General features: G+C 44.9%; 1 protein-coding gene across 1 annotated transcript in view; it reads right to left on the reverse strand.

Annotated features, from left to right (window-relative positions):
• The window catches only part of Epb41l4a (erythrocyte membrane protein band 4.1 like 4A), a gene marked incomplete at its 5' end in the record, with an annotated part of 121,939 nt that overhangs the window by 30,392 nt on the left and 71,081 nt on the right, over positions 1–20,466 (reverse strand). Inside the window, 3 exons of the mRNA XM_028867173.2 lie at positions 1,733–1,846; positions 2,362–2,445; positions 6,211–6,301. Coding sequence (XP_028723006.2) covers positions 1,733–1,846; positions 2,362–2,445; positions 6,211–6,301 — 289 coding nt within the window. The remainder of the gene's footprint in view (positions 1–1,732; positions 1,847–2,361; positions 2,446–6,210; positions 6,302–20,466) is intronic.

Genomic DNA, 20,466 nt, shown 5'->3' on the forward strand with positions numbered 1-20,466 from the left:
GCTGGAGAGATGTTGCGGCAGGTAAGAGCATGAACTGCTCCTGTAGAGGGCCTGAGTTCAGTTTACCGGGCAGCTTACAATGATCTGTCACTCCAGCTCCTGGGGATCGAACAGTACAGGCACCTGCACTCAGATGCACTGCTCCCCCTCCCAACACGCACGCGCACACACATACACAATTTAAAAATAGGAAATCTTCAAAACCAGGCATTTCCAGTGAAAGGGACATGTGTCACTGTAGGCTGTCACTATTCCTGCTTACTCGCCTACCGTCACCCTTCCCTTTACCTGACCCCATGAGCTCTGCCTACTGCATCCTTAGTCAGCTTAGGTTCCAGTCAGTAACCTACACGCCAATTCTCGGTACTACCCCCGGCTCTGCTTTTTATCCCCTCATCTTGGCAAACTATCACACAAAGGATTCGGGTTTTGGGGGCCAGCCCCAAACAGCTAGCTGAGCATCAGTGGCCAGAAAGAGCTGGACAAGAGTGTGTTGGGTACACCGTCAACCGGCTTTCCTGACTTCATGCTTCAGGCACTCAACAGAGTGACACCTCTTTCTGACCTAAGCACTGTCTCCGTAGAGTGTCAACATCTCCTTTGGTGCCCTTTGGCTAAGGGGCGTCTGCATTAGCTGGTCTCTGCTTTCTCCTCCCAAAGGCAAAGGTGGCGGCCTCAGACGGAACGCTTCCATCTTCCCTCCATCGGAAACAAAACTTACATCTCCCCGTTACCTATGGAACTTGACCACCAAAGTTAGCTCCCCCACCACCCCCACATCCTACGTGAGTCCCGGCCATCTTTATTAACTTCCCGCTCACCTCTCACATTATAGTCAACGTGCCCTGACAAAACCCTTTTTGTCGCTTTTAATATTATCACCTTTTTCTTAACACCATGCTGGTGTTTGTATGTGAGGGGCCAGAGGGCGGCTTGAAGGGGCTGGCTCTCTCCTTCCACCATATGGCTTCCAGGATTGAACTCAGGTCATCGGACTTGGCAGCGAGCACCGTACTTGTGGAACCGTCATACTGGCCCTCAACATAAACTTTGATCTATACACTCCTCTTCCTCCACCCGTTCCTTCCGCTCTTTCAGAGCCTAACTTCCTGAGAGGTGTCTAAAGACCGCCCCACCCCCTTCCTATATACCATCCAACTCTCAGAAGAGTGGACCTGCCTCCTCAACACCACCACCGGGCCGCTGTCTTCCCATTGCCTCTAACATACTTAAACACGCCCCTGCCCTCATGTTAACTTGGGGGTGATTAAACATCCACACAAGCAAAGTGGCACCTATAAAGACAGCAGGTTCATGGTCTCTGCTTCAAAAGAGGCTCACCGATGCAAGCTTACACCATCAGTATCACTTTGGAGGATGGAGCACAATGACTTCAAGTGTAGTTCTAGTTCCCAATGGAGTAACATTTAATATGTATTATTGATACCATGCAAGGCACATTATATTGTTAGTGTATTATCTATGTTTTTAAATTTGCCGTTTTTAATAAAGAAAGCATGTGACTATCAATATTCCATAAAAAAAAAATATTCTCTAAAACCATTTCAGATAAATACTTCAGGACCCCCAACTTGCTTTATTTTGAAAAGAACAGGATTCCGGTTATCACGAGAAGACAAACAGCAGTGGCTTTCTGAGGATCACGTCACAGAAGCGAGCCCAGGTCCTAACGCTTCCGATCCATCTGGGATGGGAACTGTGCTCAGCTCACCTCCGCCTCATTGGCTGCGCAGAGTCGTTATCACTGCCGCAGGAGAGGTTACGCTGGCGGGTACAGGGAAACTTTGGTGACCTAGTGCGGTCACTGGGAGAGTTGTAGAGGCCGCTGGAGGGAAAGAGAAATGGTTCATGTACCAGCTTGAGAGTTTGTTTTTTTTTACAAGAACAAGTGTGGAATGTTAGCATTGATGTCATTGGGAATTTTTCTCAGAATCAGTGGTTCTTAACCTTCCTAATGCTGTGACCCTTTTAATATAGTTCCTCATGCTGTGGTGACCCCCCACACACACACACCATAAAATAATTTTGTTCCCACCTCATGACTGTAATTTTGCTACTGTTATGAATTGTAATATTAAACATCTGCTGTGTGAACCCCAAGGGGGTCGTGACCCACAGGTTGAGAACCACTGTTCTGAACCATCATAATGGCCCTGTGGGTGATTTCTTTATGATCACTTGTTTCCCTTTTTGACATTCTAAAAGGTTTCACATTAGGAAACATGCTCCTGGTGTCCACTTCAGCACTTCCTGAAGCCACAGAGCAGTTAGCTTCCTGGGTAAGTGTGACAGATAACGCTCTCTGCTGCCCTTCTTTCTAAAGACAGTGAGACGTCTTACCTCTGGGGTCCGTTTTCTTCCCACGGCGCATGAGATTTGCTTCTTTGGGGATCAGGGCTGTTCTCACTCTTTGCTTTCTTAAAACTTTAATAGTAAAGAATGGAAAGTAAGTGCATCAGAAAGATAAATTATGTTAATTCACACTGGTTTATTCAGAAGACTTATGTAACAAACGTTAAGATGGATACATACACACATACTTCCTTGTGTATAGCTGTGACTCATTCCAAAAAGGACCTAAGATGGCTGCTTAATAAACAGTCTTTCTCTAGTAAGTACTTCATGTCTCCTCCCTGAGTCTAGTTGTATTACTTTACGTGAAGAGAAGCCAAGCTGATCAATTGTTAAAAACTTTCCAAAGAGTCCACTCTAGTGGGGAAGAGGAGATGGTGGGAACCAGGTAAGCCAAAACTAAGGATGTGAGGAAAAGCCTTACACAAAACCACTCCTTAGTAAGTTAATTAAAAAACAGAATTTAAGTTGGAGTATGGTCGCAAATGCATTTAATGCCTGCACTTGGACAGTAGAGACAAATGGATCTCTGAGCCCAGGACCAGGCTGGTCTACATAGGGTGTACCTGCACATTATATGTTGTATATAAATATATATGATGTTTGATATATATATGTGTGTGTGTGTGTGTGTGTGTGTGTGTGTGTGTGTGTGTGTGTGTATTATTTCTAAGGAGTTTAAATGGAGTATTCCGCATGGATGACCACTTTCCTTGGGTTATTAGATGAAAATCTCAGTATCAGGTGTGGAAACCTTCCTATGAATTTCGTCAGCGAGGCGCAGAGGCACCCAAAACAACAGAGGCCACGGGCATTGTGCTTGCTTGCCCACCATAACTAGACAATAAGACCCCACTGCTGAAGAAAACAACACAATTCAGTTGTAAAACATACAGAAATCAAGCCAGAACTGACCCGGAAGCTTTCTCCCTTCTGGCCACCTTTCACAGTGCTGAAAGTTGCTATGCAGGCCGCAGCGGGAGACAAGCCATCAGGGTGTTTTCTGCCCTGCAATACATGCCAGGCGACATGTGCCCACAGGTATAACAATGTAATGGCGGTTAATGGGGCTAACCAACTGCTTTCTGATTGAATTTGAGGTCTGTTCTACAAGAGACAATACTTGCCTAGTGAGAAGGGGCTTGGGGAAGAGAGGGAGAGAAGGAAGGGCCAATGGAGGGGAAGAGGAGAGATGGTCCTTCCCAGGAAAAGCAGCAGTAAGAACTAGCAGATAGAGAAAGCACCACAATGAAGAGGAAGAGAACCTGGGTAGAAGTCTGAATGGGAACGGTCATCGTGGGCTCATGTGTTTGAGTGCTTGGTCCCCAGTTGGCAGAACTGTTTGGGAAGGATCAGAAGGTGTGACCTGGCCAGAGGAGGTGTGTCACTGGTGCCTTGGGGTTTCAAAAGCCGGTGCTATTCCCAGTTAGTCCTCTCTGCTTCATGTTTATGGATCAGATGCAACCTCTCAGCTACTGTGCCACGCCTGCCTGCCTGCCTGCCTGCCGCCATGATGACTGCCATGGACTCTAATCCTCTGCAATCATGAGCCCTAAATTAAATGTTTCTTTGTGAGTCAAGTTACCTTAGTCATGGTGTTTTGTCATGGCAACAGAAAAGTAACCACAACACTGGAGCATCCATTGACATGAGGCTGGCATTCTTCAGCAGTGGCCAGATGCCCTGGCTCGAGCTTTGGCTCTAGAACTCTGAAAGCTAACCCTGGGCAGGACCAGGCTACCCTATCTGACCTCTGCCCAGCTTCCGGATATCTTGGCTCCATCCTTCCGGATCAGAATGACTTTTGAAGACCATTTCCTGACCTAGTATCGGCTTTCTGCCCTAAGAATGTAAATATAACTCAAGCCCAACAAACTGTTTTGGAACACCTCGGCAAACAGAGGAAGGGATCAGCAGCAGGGCACAGGGCCACTGCTCACTTCCTCTGGAGTCTTAGCTTGCAGAGAAAAAGAGTTCCTTAGCTGCTAAGCCACTTCTAATCCTGGCCTTTTGAGGGATCTGGATAGTTGTCACAGAATATGGCTGGAGCAGAATTCTTGGTAACAGCAACCAAGAGGGAAAGGAGGAGATGACAAGGATGTTACAGAAACAAAACAAACAAACTTCTGTCTTGGGACGCTCTTTCCACACAGGAATAATACACACCTGTAGAAGGTACATCCAACAAATGCATACACATCCAAGACTTAGGAGACAGTAGGCTGTTTCACATAGGCCCAAGATATTGCTTAATAATGATTTAAAACCACAATTTCAAAGATCAAATTCCCAAAGTAAATGCTTCCCTTTTGAAACAAGGAAAAGCAAAAAAACACAGCAGAGATTCAGTACAGTCGTATGAAACGCATGTGTTTACTAGGTCAGAAAGAAAAAGTGAGGAGAAAAGAGGGGGAGAACAGAGGGATGAAAAAGGAATTGCAAGGAGATAAATGTTAATGAATAACAAAATCCCAGGTGGCATGGTGACTGTGTTCCTTCCCTGCGCTCCTTCTCACAGCCCGGGTGGGAGCCGGCCACTCCTCTGGTTTCAGGACTGTTGGCGGCAATGAGTTGCAAAGGGGACTGAATTCTTCTAAGAGGCCTGGGATCTGAATTTCATGGAAGAGTACTGTTCTTCTGTTGGCTATGTCATGAGTGTGCCCTGTACATGCAGATGAAGCTGCCTCCACCCAGGACTGGGAGGTCAACTAGGGAAATATAGCTAAGAACATACAATCTTCATACAAAGGTAAAGAATGCATCATTCCAAAAGGTTGATCTATAAGGAGAAGGCTCCAGAACTAAAGAAAAGAAAATAGGTCGGGCAGTGGTAGTGCACGCCTTTAATCCCAGCACTCTGGGAGGCAGAGGCAGGTGGATTTCTGTGAGTTCAAGGCCAGCCTGGTCTACAGAGTGAGTTCCAGGACAGGCCAAGGTTACACACAAAAAAAACCCTGTCTTGAGAAGAGAGAGAGAGAGAGAGAGAGAGAGAGAGAGAGAGAGAGAACGACGAACGCCATCACAGCTCTGGACTATGGTGTATTCCACAGTCACCACAGTGCGGCTGGATGAAGGGGCCATTATCTACTAACGAATGATGGAGTGGAGGATGACCTAAGGCGCCTCTGCAGGTCACACATCTCTGACTTCTGGGACTTCTCCATGATGCAAGTGGTGCAGCCTCTGTAAGCACAGTGAGCTCCTGAAAGCTGTTCATTGTGCGTTGATGCTGCTGCTCCACAGACATAATTGGAGACAGGAAAAAGTGACTCCAGAACTCCCTTAACAGAGAACAGAGCTCATCTTTCAGGAACCAATCCATGCAGCACGTTAAGAGGAGGTTCCCAGTGGGAATGCCCTTGGGAAACGTGACGCCGAGGACCATGACAGATCTTTATACGTATGCAATCTTTGAATCCTGAGGCTCGAAAGCTATAAGCCTCTTCCCGGAACCACAGCTCAGTGCACCATTGCAAGGAATACAGTCCATTAAACGAAAGTAACATTATCACCCCCTTTACTTCACCAGTCCCCGTGAGCTAGACCATTGTATTCTGACTTTAAAAACCACGTGGAATTTTCAGCGTGCTGCTGAGGGGTTGCAGACCACATACGGTGTGGCTTCACCACGCTGTGAGAGCAAGGGCACATCAATGAGGGCCAGGTCTGTATTTTGCTGACATAATAACATATCCTTTGGCTCAGACGCTACCCACTGGGCCACCCGGGGTAAAAAACTACTCAGTCACCAAAGCGAAAAGATTCGTAACCTTGCCAACAAGGCGGGGGGGGGGTGGGGGGAGGCTTTTACGACAGCACACAATTGCACACACCGACCTTTTCACTGGTGAAGGTGCGATAATTTTAGTTGTTCCTTCAGTCTCCCCATTGTCCGTGTTTGCAGTTATCCGATTTATGTTGTTTGATCCTAGTAACAAAACAAAAGGAAAGATGGAAGACAGAAGGAGAGAGAGAAAGAGAAGGAAGACAAAGACACCGAAGAATTACTTGTCAGTGCAGTTTTAGGGCTGGGGAATGGCTCAGTCAGTCAAGTGTGTGCCAGGCAAGCATGGGGACCAGAGTTGGGGTCCCAGAACCCACGTCAAAAAGCCAAGCATACATAGTGCAGCTACTGATGATCACAACTCTGGGAAGGTGGAGACAGGAAGGCCCGGTCCTAGAGGCACAACAGCCATCCAGTCTAGCCTAACAGGGAAGCCCCAAGTCCCTGTGAGAGACCATGTCTCAAAAACCAGGTGCACTGCTCCCAAGGAACAACACCCAAGGTTGTCCTCTGGTCTGTACGAACAAGCCCACGCTCTCACACACAAACACACTCTTACACAAAAATAAAGAAATAATATGCAATTCTGGGTAATTTGTGGCACCTTTTATTGATAGAGTATGACTCCAAATAAATGATCAGCCACTCAATAAACCTGAGATATTACTAGCTGACACATATTAAACTCTCCGCACAGTACTGCCCCAGGGTGGGTCTAAGCTATGACCTTTGAAGAATACTCGTAAGTCTCCATACCATGGACTTTTTTTTTTTTAATTAAACTTAGAGATTCCAAAAATAAGAGTCTAGGATACTCGTGACCATGTTGGAATATAAACTCTTATCAGTTCTTGAGAACAGAGCTACTAAGGCTGTCAATGTGTCATGACTGGTCCCATCTGAAATCACAGTGAACTCCCCCAAACCGAAACCCGTGAGAACACCCCAACTCAAAATGCAAATGGCAGAAAGAATATACATGTGAAATGTACATTCTCACACACACACACACACACACACACACACACACACACACACACACACGTTTCCAAATGCACCTCTTATAAAGCATGCCTCAACACCTAAAGCTGACTTTTTAGGCTTATTCCACTGCTGATTTGCATACTGGCTAGGTGGGCCAGCAGAGGGAGCCCACAGCAGACACTCTGCGGGGCTTTCCTGCTAAAGTCTGGGTCCTGATCTCAGGGCGGAGACCAGCGACGGGAATGACATGTGTGGCTCCAGGGGTGACTCTTCTCCAGCAAGCACCTCACTGGGAGGAGGCAGTCTGTCTGGGAGGGACAACCAGCCAACATGTGGCAGACAGGGGCGTCTTCTGGAGGGCGATTCCTTGGGGGTTATCTCCACAGGCAGAGACCCAAATCTCTGTGCCTACTCATCACTAAGTGCTAAGCGGTGGAGTCATGGAGAGAGCTGGAAAACTAACAAACAGTAACTCGCATCGAGTCCTTACCGTGTGTCAGGCACTGTTGCAAGCAGTCCATGGGTATTTATCGCGTCATCCTCAAAGTAGCTTTGTAAAGCAGACACTGATATCACTTCATTTTAAAGACACAAATGTGAGCCTTTGGGGCTGGAGAGATGGCTCAGTGGTTAAGAGCAAGACCTGGGTTTGGTTCCCAGCACCCACACAGTGGCTCACAACCATCTGCAACTCCAGTTCCAGGGGACCTGACACCCTCTTATGACCTCCATGGGCACATGGTACACACACATACATGCAGGCAAAATTTTCATACATGCAAAATAAATAAATGTCTAAAAAAAAAAAAATCAAGCCTTTAACCCTATAGCTCCCCAGTCAACCAGCTTTGAAATGTATCAGCTCAGCCACAAAGATTTAAATCTCCCCCACCACAACATACTATTGTTTTCTATCTGCCATTTAAATGCCACATATAAACAGTGTGAGTCAACAGAAATTAAAGGTCAACTGGGGGGGGGGGGAGAGAGAGAGAGAGAGAGAGAGAAAGAGAGAGATCTCCCTAGTTACTAAATTTGAGGAGAAATGGTTAGCAGGAACTAGATGAAGAGGGTTAAAGTGACTTGACTTCCCCCAAACAACTGGTTGTTAGACTAAGGGAAGATTAGTGAGTCTGAGAAGAGAGTTGGAGCAAGCCTGGGCTAAGCCGGGCACACAGCTCTGTTTAGCACATGCCCGCCCTTCTTACCCGCTGGCCTTACAGGCAATAGTGCTCGGTAAGTGACCCCCTCCTTCAGTCAGAAGGAGCAGCTGACAGAAACAGACTCAATTGCCCAGGATCTATTAGCGACTTGATTTGGGGACAATTCTTTAGCCTTCTTGTGATGCCTTGGTGGTGAGCACACATGCATTTTCAACGACAAAAACACACTCATTTTACTACCAAAGACTTGTACACAGTTCCTAACTAGTCAAGCCACAGCCAGCTCTCCGATGTTACTCAAATAGCACCATTACTATTCCTTCAGAGTTGGAATGGGTGAGCACATGACATTAAAATGAAAAAATAAAGCCGTGTTTGGTGACTGAGAAAAACTTATTTGTAGGAAAAGTAAAAGGACACAGGGTGTCTCTGTAAAGGGGGTTTTTGCCATAGTAGTAATTTCATTTAAATATCTCCAAATATCAATTTGTAAAGTTAAATATATTTATTTATATTCTATGCATGACTGTTTTGTCTGAATGTATATATGTGCACCGTGCACATGACTGGTGCCTGCCGAAGCCAGGAGAGGGAAATCATATCCCCTGGAACTGGAGTTTTGGGTTGTTGTGAGTCACCATGTGGGTGCTCAGAACTAAACCTGCCTCCTCTGAAGAGTTCTTTAATTGCTGAGACATCTCTCCAGCATGCACACACACCCAAATTGATAAATCTTTATGTTTAATTTTAGTTTACTTAATCATATCCTTTCCCTAACCTTTGAATTAAAAAAACAACTACATCTAATACTTAAGCCATAAAGTCAGGAACACTGTGGCCATTCCCAGACAAGAAATCTGAGGTTGTTAGCCAACCGTCTAGTCTGGCACAACCTATCTGAAGCAACACTGTATTGAAGAAGAGACCTGAGCTAGCCGTCAGAACGGTTTCCACTTTCTTGCCACACTGGCAGTACAAAGTCACCTCGCCTTAGCTGCACCAGCTTTTCACTGAGTATCATGGATAACACAGCCAAGCAGACTAAATCAATAAAATAAAAGGTGCCTTTTCTAATTCCACAGATTACAGTCAAACACAAAAATGCTCAACAAGAAAAGTCTCTTCTCTATCACCACGAAGATACTCATTTGGCAGAACACAGACTTAGTAAACTGTAAAACAAAAGCAAGTTTTAAAAGACAAGCTCTGGAAACTAGAAGTGTTTCTGCATCCAGTGGCCAATTATTTGAAGTTCAAATTCCTGATGTCAGCTCATGCAGACAAAGGGGTCCCTACTGCTCTGAAGAGTTTCTGGCTTCAGAGTCCCAAGACAGTAATTTCAGCACATCTACCTCCTCGCTGTAGACGTACAGACTTCTCAACATCGATTTGCTACCTGTCAACTGCAAGATCAAACAGGGCATCTACTAACACGCTAGAGGGGAGATTAACAAGATGGGAGGGGCAGGGAAAGCTACTAGGAAAATACGTCAATGCACAAAAGAGCCGTCCGTCCACAGCTCATCTGCTTGCCATTCGCTCGTCCCGGCACAACACTGCCCAACACTCCATTTTTACTGGCACAGTCAGTCAACTTGGAGATGTGAGGCAGATGGGCACAAAGGTACCTCTTCCCCTGCCCTTCACCACAGCTACAGAGAGGCACACATACTGAGTGAGAGGCAGCTAGAGACGTTCTTCTCTCCAGCTCAGAATGCCAGGTTCAAAAACAAAAAAGGCACTCGGGAGCCTTGCTCACTCCGGAGGCTTGCTGGAGAGCCTGCCAGCAAGGGTGGGGTGCCCTTTCCTCAGCCTTCAGGGCCCAAGGACAGCCCTGATCTCTGGATGGTTGGATGGAATCAGAAAGTATCTCAAGTACCCAGATACCAATTATTTTTCCCCATGATTTGAGGACGCAAATTGTGTCATAGGAAGAAAGAGCTGGTATCCAAGTTTCTCAAGGCTCTGGTGATTTCCTCCAAAGCCCAAATGAGACCGTACAACTTGGGGTAACAGATAGCAAACCTTCCCTAGCGGCCTTCTCTCAAACCCACAACCAGTGTTCTCTCGGTCTAGGAGGGGGATTCACTGCATCTGTATCAGTGGAGGACACTGGGCCGCTCACTGCTTTACAGTATACAAAGCACATGCATAAGGATTACTTTACAAATTACTTCATCTTATTATATGTATGGCTATTTTGCCTGCATGAGCATACATGTACCACATGTGTTTATAGCCCATGTAGGCCAGAAGATGGTGTCAGAGACCCTGGCACTGGAGTTCCAGAGAGTTGTGGGCTGCCATGTAGACACTGGGAATTGAACCCAGGTCCTTAGGGAAGAACAGTCAATGCTGCTGCCACTGAGCCACCTCTCCAGCCCCACGGGTTACTTTTAAAAGGCTATTTAGTTGAAAGAAAGCTGGAAATTTTCTTTTACAACATATATTTCTATGTCCAAGCTCCTCTCTCTGAGGTTTTAACGTGGTGGTATCTAATTCTTTCATGCAAAGAATTTTTAAAAGCTATGTATCTCAGTGTGTGCATACAAGATGAAAAGTTGTGCTTTTTCCTTGAAAGTTTCCTGGTTTGGTTATCAGGACAGTGCTAGCCTCCTACGTGTTTAGATGAATTCCTTCATCTTCTTTTATCGAGTAACAAGGAAAACTGATGATGATTTGTTCTTCTTCAAATGTTTCATAACACAGGGCAACAAAGCCATCTGGTCTTGGGCTGGTCTTGGATGACAGACTTTTTACTGATTCATCTTTTATCACTCTATCATATTTATCTGCGACCAAATACAGACATGAATTAAAATAATTCCCTAGATGATAAAATTAACTTCTGGGGCTGGGGAGATGGCTCAGTAGGCGAGAACAGTTGCTGTGCAATCATGAGCACCTGAGTTTGACCCTCAGCAACCATGTAAAAAGCCAGTCTGTCTGTAGCTTACATGACCTGGACCCTGGTGGGAGGGGAAGTGCAGAGGGGTAGAGGCACATGCGGGGGGATGGGGTGGGGGTGGGAGTGGAGCAGAAGATAGATCTCCAGGGATGCCTGGCCTCCGGGGATGCCTGGCGTATCGCTGAAATGGTGAGTTCCAGGTTCAGAAAGAGACCCTCTCTCAGAGAAATATGGTAGAGAGACAAGCAGGATACCTGACACCCACTTTTGGCCTTCACACACACACACCACATACACACACATACAACACACATGTACATCACACAGAGAGGCACACAAAAAGTTAACTTCTGAATTTTTATTACATTTAGCGCTAATAATAACATGTCATACTAATAATACCAATGTTGACAAAATATTAAATATAAAGTAAATTGTACTGGAAAGTAGTTCTTTTTAAATATTTATCAATTGTTGCAGAATATTTCTTTATGCTGTGTAAAGATGTGTCACTGTGATTGGTTTAATAAAGCTAAATGGCCAATAGCTAGGCAGAATGAGGCTAGGTGGGACTTCTAGGGACGGAGAGGTCTTGGGGAAGAAGAAAGGCAGGGTCGCCAGCTGGATGAAGAGGGAACAAGACATGCAGGAGGAGAGGTAAAAGCCGTGAGTCACGTGACAACATGTAGCTGAACAGAAATGGGTCAATTTGTTATAAGAGCTAGTGGGACAAGCCTAAGCTATAGGCCAAGCTTTCGTAATTAATAATAAGTCTACATGTCATTTTTTGTGAGCTGCCAGCTCAAAGAAAAATCCTTTTACAATTAAGTGTGTGTGTGTGTGTGTGTATGTGTGTGTGTATGTGTACATGCAAGAGTTCATGTGCACTACATGTATGCTGGTGTCCAGAAGGCATTGGATCCCCTGAAACTGTAGTTACAAGAAGTATGGAGTCACCTGATGTGGGTGCTGGGAACCAAACCTGTGTCCTCTGCAAGAGCAGCAAGCACTCTTAACAGCTGAGGCATCTCTCTAATCCCTAGAAAGTCGTGCTTAATGAGCTAAACGGGGTCCTGTTTTCCTAATGGTTCCATGTATTATACCCAATTAAGAATTTTCTTTTGGGGCTCGTTGTGGCATATACTCCTTTAATCCTAGCATTCAAGTGGCAAAGACAGGTAGATCTCTTTTATTCTGAGGATAGCCTGGTCTACACAGCAAACTCCTGATTAGCCAAGGCTATATTGTGAGACCATCAAAAACAAAACAAAACAAAACAAATGAATGGAATAAATTATGCTTTTGGGAAACTAGACAGACAGCTCACCAGTTAAGAGCACTTGTCTCTCTTTCAGGGGACTAGAGTTTGGTTCTCATCACATATCATTGGTTCACAACCACCTGTAACTTCAGCTCCTGGTGTCTGATTCCTTCATTTGGCCTCTACGGGCACCTGCATCTACACGTGTGTGCCCCCCCCCCCACAAATAACAAAATGCCTATTTTTTTAAATTCTACTATTGGCTGGATGTAACAGTGCACGCCTTTAATTCTGGCACACAGGAGGCAGCAGCAGGCAGATTTCTGAGTTTGTAGGGACAGCCTGCCCAACAAAGCAAGTTCCAAGACAATAAAGGCTATACAGTGAGACCTTATCTTAAAAAAAAAAAAAAAAAAAAATTAGAGGCTACACAAAGAAATCTTGTCTTAAAAAAGAAAAAGAAAAAAAAAGAAAAGAAAAAAAATTACCTTTTGCTAGAATGAAGCAGTTTAACAAAGACTCTATTACCATTTTAATCCCATTGATTTTTTTTCCCTTAGTGTTCAGACTTCTTGCACACATAAGCAAGTAGAGAAAAAAAGTATTCTGCTAAGGGGTCACACTGACATCCCCAAGCACCTCTAAGAATTACGTTTCTAGTAGTGACTCATTATAAGCAATTATTCTGAATATTCTACCAGGTCACAAGTCCATTGGATCCTTCAATTTTGATGTAACTCAAAATGAGAAAATGACTTAGAAAAAAAGAGATGTGACTTGGTAATTAGAATCATTTACTTCCCCAACACCAGGGAAGGAGGTTTAAGAACGCAGACTCAATGGATTCCAGTTAGAGGAGCGCTCCATTTTCCTTCATAAAATATGGGGAGATTCACTGCAAAGGGCACACTGGAGAAAAAAGCCGGCATGCCTAGGACCACAGATAGATTTCTTTCAGGAAAAAAAAAAAATCTAGAAGTGGATTCAATCCAAACTACTAAACTACTGTGTCCTAAAAAGCCTCCATGATGTCCTACTCTTAGTAGGAATCAGGACACATGGCCCCAAATAGAGCTCTTTGGAGCTGGAGAAAGCAAAAGAAGCAGGGTACCACCACCCTGAAAGAGAGGGGCTGGGGGGAGGGGTCAGGGAGGGGAGAGAGACAGACTGGGAGGGGGTAGTAACAGGTAAACAAATAAACAAAAAGCCATACCCTTTGCCTTACAAACTGCATCTTATTATAGACTCCTCAGCTACCAACCTAGGGATGGATGAAAAATACCAGCTAGAAATTTACTATTATTACATGTCCTTCAAAAATAACTTCCTTTACAGTATCACTATAGATTACCTCTCTCCACAATCATATTATCCTTTTTTTTTTTTTTTTTTTTTTTTGGTTTTCGAGACAGGGTTTCTCTGTGTCTGTGTAGTTTTGCGCCTTTCCTGGAACTCACTCTGTAGACCAGGCTGGCCTCGAACTCACAGAGATCCGCCTGCCTCTGCCTCCCGAGTGCTGGGATTAAAGGCGTGCGCCACTGCCGCCCGGCTAAACTCCTCATTTTTTCCCAAGAGTTTTTGCTGTTTGTTTGTGGAGATGCAGCCACAGCTGGCCCTGAACTCATAGAGATTCACCTGCCTCTGCTGGAATCAAAGGTGAGAACGGGATGCCGAGATGAAGCCACCCACAAGCCAAGAAGAATGGACAGCTGAATTCCAAAAACCATCAACAATTTCCAGAATTTAAAATTCTGAATCATGACAGGACACTAGTGGAATTCAGGTGTTTCTGGTACATGGACTGCTCTCACCCAATGTGAGGTCGAGCTGTAGACCTTGTGTACATCCTCCTTCACAAATGAGTCTGTCAGATACGCTAAGCCTATAGGCTGAAGAAGATGTCCCAACACTGCGGAGAAACCTCGGGTGACTGTCCAGGCAGCTGGCTGTTTCTGTCAACTCACATTTTTTGGAAGTCACTTGTTTGCATTTCTTGTTTTATTAGGTAATATTATTTCCTTCTTGGGTCTCTGAGGGAGTTGAAGATTAGATAGTTATGATTATAGTTAGTTGAAAATTAGATAGTTATAGTGAGTTAAAGATTAGATAGTTATAGTTAATGATTGGGTAGTCATAGTTTTCCTTGTTAAGAATTTTTAAAAAAAAACCTCACTAAAGAGGTGTAAGTGTATAAATTTGAAAGACATTATAAGATAGTTCTCTGCTAGTAATATAAGTTAGGACAGAAAGTGAATCAGGTACATTTGGACTCACCAAAATAGAAGAGATAATGGAATATTTTCTCTGAGCCTGTCAAATGCAAATGGACTAGACATTGTTGAGGTATTTATTGCTTGTATATATTGTATATAGTTATTGTACTTATTGTATATAGTTTTTCTTTATTAGTTAGAACTTTTTTCTTTTTATTAGAATAAAAGGGGAAATGTGGTGATAGTTTAATTGTGCTGAAATATGATTTTATTTGTATGTTAATAAAGTTTGCCTGGAGATCAGAGGTCATATAGTGTGGTCACATAGTCATAAGCAGGAGTCAGGTGGTGGTAGCACTCGCCCTTAATCCTATCACATGGCAGGAAGAGTCTCTGTGTGGTCAAGGACACAGCCAAGTGTGATGACACGAGCCTTTAATCCCAGTACCAACCATAGAGACCTGGAGGTCTGTATAGACAGGCAATGACGAGGAAGTCATGTGGCTGGACATAGAGCCAGGCAGAACAGGAAGGTAATAAAAACACAAGTTAGACAGGAAGAAACTCTCTCTGGAGAAGCAACAGCCGAGGTAGTAAGATAAGGTAGTCATGGCTCTTGCTCTGATCTCTTTGGCTATTACCTCTGTATTTGGCTCTGTGTTTCTTATTTAATAAGACTATTTAGAAATTCATCTATATACAAACCTAGGGATGGAGGAAAAATACCAGCTAGAGATCTACTATTATTACATGTCCTTCAAAAATGGCTTCCTTCACAATGTCACTATAGATTACCTCTCTCCATAATCAAATTATCCTCCTCATTTTTTCCAAGAGGTTTTGTTATTTATTTGTGGAGATGCAGCCACAGCTGGCCTTGAACTCATAGAAATCCACCTGCTGGAATCAAAGGTGTGACCATCAGGCCTTTGCTATTGTTGTTAAAGACCATTTTATTTTATTTTCATTTTAGTGTGTCATACATATACCCACTGAGGCCAGAGGCAGCTTCAGATCCCCTGTGAGTCCCCTCACATGGGTGGCTAGCATCCCAATTCCTGTCCTCTGACAGAGCAAGTGCTCTTCAAGGCTGAGGCACCTCTCTGGTCCCTCTCTGGTCTTCCGTTTGAGTGCCCCACAGACACGTGGCACATCCCACCTGCCTGAACCACATCTTTTATACCTCTTGGCTTAAGTGGTTAAGTATGCAAACTTAAAATACAGATCTGTTTCTCATCTTCGCCAGCTTACTCATTACTAGCTGAGCTGGTGATCTTGAACAAAAACTCTTCTGGGTTCCTGGTCTCTCATCTGCAAAGTGGGGTACCACCAACCATTTGCAGAGTGAACAAGAGGATTAACTTAGACGATTTATAGAAAGTCCCGGGCAATAGCATTTATAAGTGTTAAACAGCTGCCTTGTGTTTGGGTGTCTGAACTTGTACAGATCAGTGGCCATGTTTTATTTATTTATTTTCCTTCATGAAATAGGGTCTCATGCCACAGAGGTGATCAATAAATTCTTGCTAAATAAGAAGGAGAAGAAAAAAGGTATCCTTTATGGTAATTTCACTAAAGTTAAGGCTTGAATGTGAACATATAATAATAGGTTTTTAGTTTTCCTTGCTTTTCCAATTTGGGTAGCTATGCTTGGAATGCCAAGCACTCGCAGAAAGGGGGCACACGCTAGTTTCTCAGAATACATCTAATCAGACTGGCCATACATTAATAAATCTTTTACACAATGAGAATAAGCATCAGCTTCAAGGCAGAATAGGAAAGGGTGTGAACAAAGGGAAGCAGCCTTGAACCAACACTTGCACTACCCAATGCTCACTGAAGTTGACCTGTTATGGCCTTTCCCCTCCAAAACTCCAAGCATAACTCTGTAAGCCCAGCACTCTAGAGTCCAGAGAAGCGTAAGTTCGAAACCAGCCTGGACTGCTACAATTGAGTTCCAGCAGACTGACTTGCTGTTCCTTCATAAATCAGCAGAACATTGCTAAGGGCTGGCAAGATGGCTCAGCAGGTACAAGAGCTTTGCTGCCAAGGCTGGTAACCCAAGTCCAACCCCTGGAATCCACGTGGTGGAGGAAGGGGCTTGACTCCCACGTGTTGTGTTCTGACCTCCACATACACACATAGTATGCATGCAGCGTGCACACACACATACACACACACATACACACACCCCAATCTTTTGAAGCAAGCTGTATCTGCTGAAGTAAGAAATCACACAACAGGAGGGAGGGCATGTTTGTGCATTTTCAAATAATTCTAGACTTTTTACTTTTTAAAGTTTACACTGACTTTTTTTCAATTATGTTCCCTAGCATTCTAAAGACCCGGATTCAAATCCTAGTCTGTTGCGGGTGTCTGTTCAGCCTCGAATGGCTGCTTGATGCTTCTCCACAGTTGTTTTGGTTTCCTCGTTAATTAAAAAAAGAAAGAAAGAAGCCATCCCCCTTATAGTGTTACTAAAACTGTTCCTTCCGTTCAGGGATGAAGCCAGCTCCAGTTAAAAAGAGATTGAGGGTGGGGACCCTGCGGGGTCTCCCAGACTGGAATTCATCGACCTCCCTTCCCCTCTGTGCTCAGGGCAGCGTGGTGCCTCAGTGTTTCAAACGGTCAGCTCACCCCACTTTCCGCAAACCAGCTGTTCACAGCAGTACACCCTCCTCCCCCCCAATACAGCCCCTAGTGTTGGGCTGTGCCCAGCCAAGGGACTCACCTGCTGCGCTCCGGTTCACCTTCGCTGGAGGAGTCTGACGTGAGAGCTCCTCGGATGCCCCATTCTCACCACAAACAAGGCCACCCATACCGAGGGCGGTCCCATTTGGAAGCCCGCTAGTCCGAAAGCCCACACAGCAAAGAACTCCACAGGCCAAGCAGGGGGCTTCAGCAGCAGTGAATGCAGCTCCATTCTCTCCTGCCTCACCTCCTCTCCCTATACCTACTATAGCTACCCTGAACTCAGGGAACCCCAAACGTGTTCCATATTAAATTGATAGCTAAGGCAAACAGAGCCATGCAAATCCGTCCACTCCAGACTTCAGAGTCTGAAGAAAATGCGTGCACAGTCTTAGAGGAAAGCAGAGACGTCAATCTTAGGCGTCACCTGCTCCAGAATACCTATGCCCCAAACAGAATTTCAAACAGTTCAAAAACATCCTTTAACGGCTGCCTGGGGAGGAGAAACGGGGCACACAGGGAGTGCATTTCACTAACAAAGCATTTTCCCAACTTTGCGATCCAGGCACGGTGTTATGAATCCCGACAACAAACACAGGCCCAGGCCGAGTCAAACCCACCCACCACTGGCTTCCACAAGCCGATCAAGAAGCTGTGTGAGCACAGCTGTCAAAATCAAACAGAAGCTATACAAGCCTCCCAGAAGACATGTCCATCTCTCCCTGGGTCTCACCAGGCGGGGCAGCACTCATTTCTAACTAGGAACTAACCAAAGAGATAAAACGCCAGTCAGCTGGCCAATTTTAACTAAAAGAATAATTTAAAAGTGGGATCAGAGCAAAGGTTGTTACAATTAATATATCCAACTTGGCAATAAGAATTTCATTTAACCTTTGCGGGGATCTAATGAATATGCTAAAATGTTTTTTGAAATATAAAATGCTACGTATTTCCAATATCAAAAATATATTTCAATGATTTGAGATTATTTTATGTATATGCTTTGCCGGCATGCATGTACGTGCACTGCGTGTGTGCCTGGTGCTCAATGAGGTCAGAAGAAGGTATCAGGTCCCTTAGACTGGAGTTACACAGGATTGGGAGCCACCATGTGGGGGTTAGAATGGACCTTGGGTCCTCTGCATGAGCAACCAGTGCTCTTAACCACTGAGCCATCTCTCCAGCCCCACAAAGATACATTTCACAATTGGGCACAAGTTTTCACAGATCTGTGAGGCTTTTGAAGGGGCAACAATCGAGCATACAGTGATGTTTTCCCCAGAGTCTCTTTTTCTTTTTTGTGTTTTGAGTCTTCCAACTCTGAGTCAGGTAAGCCAGGGAACATAAGAGAGAATTTTTGGGAGAAGGGTCCTTATATAACCGGTTCCTTTGTTTTATGGATAATGGAATGAGAGTGTGTGCTGTAAGGTCTTTTTACAGTTAGAGCAGAATTTATTTACAACCACACGCCTTTCTCCCTGCTCCTTTCTCCTTTTCCTCACTGACCCCTGCATGCTTTCCTAACGGGAAGCTTGCATAATCAGGCAAAGAGCAACCGAAATTCTCCTCAAGGCATTCTTACAGTCAGGCTGAAGACAATGTAGAGACCGGGATTTGGACATTATCTCAGTAGATTATCTAATCTGTCACATTGAAAAAGAAGAGCCCAAATCACATGCTGTCCAAAACAAAGATAGCACTGTGTTAATTTTCTAGACACCATCTCCACAGCCACCACACGGCAGCTTCTGTTCAGAACGCTTTGTTCTAATGCCCTGGGAAGAGAGCGAACACCAATTTCCTCCTTTCCCTGTCCTCGGCTGACCACCAGAGAAGATAAACAAACACAAACAAACCTGCAAAGCCTGACAGGTGTGAAGACTATCATGTCCTGTCTTTTCCCAGGCTCCTTCCTCTCGCTTTTTCCAGTCCCTAGTCCCAAGTGATCATGATCCAGATAGCCTCCGCGCTGAAGAACCAGTTATTATTAGTTTAACCACATCCCTTACCTACCACACAAAGCACCAGTCCCACTTCTGCCCTGCAAGGACTCTGCGTGCTCACGACTCTTCCTTTCTCTGGAATAAAGCAGGTGTTCCATGAGGCACTATCTGCGATCCTTGCTAACATTGGGGTAACATGCACAGGCACCCAAGTGCCTCACTCCAGCCTCAAAACTCTGCTCTGCTCATGGTGTGGAGGGAATGTGGCTAAGTTTGTAACTTGAGGGACTTGTGGATCCCCGGATCCAGTGTCCAGAGTCCTCCTTGTTCAGTAACTCAGTCCCCCTCTCTGAGCCCAACGGGCTCTGTCCTTCTTTGTCCTCTCTCTTCCATTGGCTTCTCAACACTGGAGACATTCCTGACACTCGAGTGTTCTAAGCTTGGTCTAGTGTGTACCATGACTTGCTCTACGAATCACACCGAATGCTTTCTAGAATAGTATCAGTGTCTTCAGCTCAGAGCCATCTCTATTGAAAAAAAAAAAAAACATGGATGTATGTCTGAAACCATTTTCCCAGCATAATACATCCCTGACAATTAACCTCTAGGCTTTTTAAAATTACAACATGGGGCAGGGGATCAAATCAAATAAACCTTCCTCCCATTCTCCATTTGCTCAGAAACACTTCCCCTTTGAAGGCCACTATTGTTGCCAGCCTGTAATATACCCTGCCTGCGTGGGTATCTGCACACATATACCCCACCCAGGGCTTTTTTGTATGTCTTTTTATACAATGGGAGCATGAGTCACTACCAGGGCCCATGCTGCTCTGTTCCCTCCCCGACTCCTTGCTTATGCTGTTTCCCAGAGATCATTCTAGATACTTATTACAGCCATGTTTGCTCTGTGGTTCCCAGACAAGTCCCAGCTCCAACCTTCTAACCTAAGCACTCACAGTCATAGCATCTTCTGAAAGAAATAGTGGGACACCGCCTGCCGAGCTCAAGCATGGACCCAAGCACACAAGAATGCCCAACAGATGCTACTTATTCACGTTCTCTTCCCTTGATGGGCTCCTTGTGCAGACTGGCCCTTCATGGCTGTAGAATCACATCAATGCAGGTTCAAACCTTGTCCTCAGACTC

Source organism: Peromyscus leucopus, chromosome 19 (assembly GCF_004664715.2).
Source record: "Peromyscus leucopus breed LL Stock chromosome 19, UCI_PerLeu_2.1, whole genome shotgun sequence".
Taxonomy (NCBI): Eukaryota; Metazoa; Chordata; class Mammalia; order Rodentia; family Cricetidae; genus Peromyscus; species Peromyscus leucopus.